This window comes from Triticum dicoccoides, chromosome 4B (assembly GCF_002162155.2).
Source record: "Triticum dicoccoides isolate Atlit2015 ecotype Zavitan chromosome 4B, WEW_v2.0, whole genome shotgun sequence".
Taxonomy (NCBI): Eukaryota; Viridiplantae; Streptophyta; class Magnoliopsida; order Poales; family Poaceae; genus Triticum; species Triticum dicoccoides.
The window spans coordinates 518,681,614-518,684,234 of NC_041387.1; the positions used below are offsets into that span (position 1 = coordinate 518,681,614).

At 42.2% G+C, this 2,621-nt stretch overlaps 1 protein-coding gene across 2 annotated transcripts in view; it reads left to right on the forward strand.

Annotated features, from left to right (window-relative positions):
* LOC119291203 (MADS-box transcription factor 1-like) overlaps positions 1-1,905 on the forward strand; it is a 15,782-nt gene extending 13,877 nt beyond the window's left edge. The window contains exons 3-9 of one of the 2 annotated variants that reach the window (XM_037569914.1): positions 154-273; positions 368-429; positions 522-621; positions 945-986; positions 1,109-1,150; positions 1,339-1,454; positions 1,639-1,905. In XM_037569914.1, the coding sequence (XP_037425811.1) occupies positions 154-273; positions 368-429; positions 522-621; positions 945-986; positions 1,109-1,150; positions 1,339-1,454; positions 1,639-1,729 (573 nt within the window). In that variant the 3' untranslated portion in view covers positions 1,730-1,905. The remainder of the gene's footprint in view (positions 1-153; positions 274-367; positions 430-521; positions 622-944; positions 987-1,108; positions 1,151-1,338; positions 1,455-1,638) is intronic. The other variant, XM_037569915.1, reaches the window with a different exon arrangement.
* Positions 1,906-2,621: the final 716 nt, after the last annotated feature.

A 2,621-nucleotide genomic window follows, 5' to 3' on the forward strand; every position in this document is an offset into this window, starting at 1 on the left:
AGTCATATTCTTTGAATGAACCGAGACTAGCTCTAAGGTGATCACTGTATGTGTGTGTAAACAATCATATTCTGTGAATTAATCGAGACTAGCTCTAAACGAACACTGACCTACCATGCATATCGTTGTGTTTCTTAACTCAATCCTTCCCAGCTTCCTCTCAAAAAAAGAAATCCTTCCCAACTTCCTCCCAAAAAAAGAAATACTTCCCAGCTTTCCATTTGTTGGGACAACAATTTTGTTTGGAACTATCTTGTTTATTTGGCCAACAAGGTCAGTTATTCTGAACCTTTGAGCTTCCTTTTTCCACAAGTATTATATCAGTCGAACTGACATGTAATATTTCGTACTTTCTTGTTGAAACTAGATTAATTACCAGGAATATTTGAAGCTCAAGACCAGAGTTGAATTTCTTCAAAGTTCACAAAGGTAGTCTTCAGAGATGGGGGTGAACAGTTACTTTCCCGCATATATAATATGGCTTGCAGTGTTCTGATATTGGTTCTCGTTCTCATACGTAGAAATATTCTCGGTGAGGATCTGGGCCCACTTAGCATGAAGGAGCTTGACCAGATAGAGAACCAAATAGATGCATCCCTCAAGCATATCAGGTCAAAAAAGGTAGAGAACTTAGACTCTCATGTCACATGAGCTAACGTTCACCAAGTTCAGATGTTTTTCATCGAATGCTTCATTTTAAGCAAAACATAAAAACAAAATTGAAGGAAACTCTCCCTCCGTGGGAAGACCCTTCTAGCTTAATGGCAATTGGGCTATGGTTCCACTCAAGCCACATGGGTTCTTGGGAACATCATAGAAATTATTGTAAAAATTGTTCAGTCCAAGTCTTGATCTTCTGTGCTCATGAGATATTAATACATTGTTCAATATTTTTAGTATATATGTGATATGTGTCGTGCATGACAAACTCGCATGGTTCGCAGAATCAGGTACTACTCGATCAGCTATTTGAACTGAAAAGTAAGGTAAGCATGAAACTCGGATTATCTCGATGCCACATTTTGCATCATTTTCTGGTCCAGTTCTTTTGCATCCTTCTTCGGTTGATAATGTTTCTTTAATAACTGCCTAAAATGATGTTCTGCAGGAGCAAGAATTGCAGGATGAAAACAATGACTTGAGGAAGAAGGTAATATCACTGAGGTTACAGTATATTTTTTTTTTGCGGGGGTACTGGTCGTAACAACACCAATTTCCCTGTCAATGCTTGATTAAAAATTTAAACAAGACAACATAAAAGTACATTTATCTTAAGGGGATTCTTTCACTAAAATGTAGCTAATAAGAATCTGATGACTGATTTCTTGTACGTGTCAGTTGCAAGATACCACCAGCTGCTGCGGAGAGAATGCGGTCCATATGTCCTGGCAAGACGGAGGGCAGTGTAGCTCCAGAGTACTACATCCGGAGCATGATACCTCCATGCAAATTGGGTATGTTTTTGTACATGTCAATCAGTGAAAAGCTGGTAAATCTCACCCACAAAATAAAGAAGCTGGTAAATCTATCATAGACCACATCAGTTACCAACCACGGCCTATTTTTTCGAAAAAATTAAACAATAAATCATACGCACCGGTCCAAAGTTTAAATAGATTTGTGTCCCCCCCCATGAAGGTATCCTCGGGCCTACATGGATCAGCTGAACAACAGAGATCACGTGGCTTGTGAGCGCCCTGGTGGAGGATCGTCTGCAGGTTGGATATGATTAACTGATGTGGCGCTGCGTCGTGTGTACTGTAGCTAATGTATTTGTACTTCGGTGACAATTGTTATATTTTTTTTTGTGTACTGGAGTTGTGGTGATGAGCACCACATGTATCTACTGAAATTATGTGTGTGCTAAGCTGCGTGGTACGCTGACGGACCAAAAGTTTGACAGCTTGTGCGGTGTGCTGAGGTCGCTGTTGTTCTTTGACCCTAATAGCTTATACGGAGTAGCTGGCTATCGATCCCCAGGGTGAAAGTCCTGTCGAACGTTTCCGTTCCCAGGGGAATCACCTTTTACAGTACATCAAAGTAATAAGAGCCATCCATTTTATCCATTGAACGGACAAGATTAACTAATACTACAGCTCAATTTGTGGAGTATTTTTTTTTGACTAAAACCACTTCTGCTTCGGTACACCCCCTAAACACAAGGACGGCTCAGATTAACTGATACCTCTTCATAAGTAAAGGCATGATAGTCATAATTTATAAACTCTTCATGTATATGCTATTTTTTTTTTACAAACACGTATACACTGTACATGAACGGACGTGCACACCCTGCCGCGGGCTGGCCCATTCAGCCTTCTTTTTTTATGAAACCGCAAAAAATAGAAGTTTAAATAGATTTGTGTCCCCCCTGTGAAGGTATCCTCAGGCCTACATGGATCAGCTGAACAACAGAGATCATGTGGCTTGTGAGGGCATCTCCAGCCGCGCCCCCAAGAAGGCCTCCTCAGGCTTTTTTTCGCGCCGGCGCTGAAAAAACGGCCCAGTCGCGTCCCCAGGAGTCCGATTTTCACCGGCTTGGGCCGAAAACAGCGCCGGCGGACCCAGCCCGAACCCGGCGCGCTGGGGGGCGCCCGGGGGCACCGGGCGAACTGTTTTGG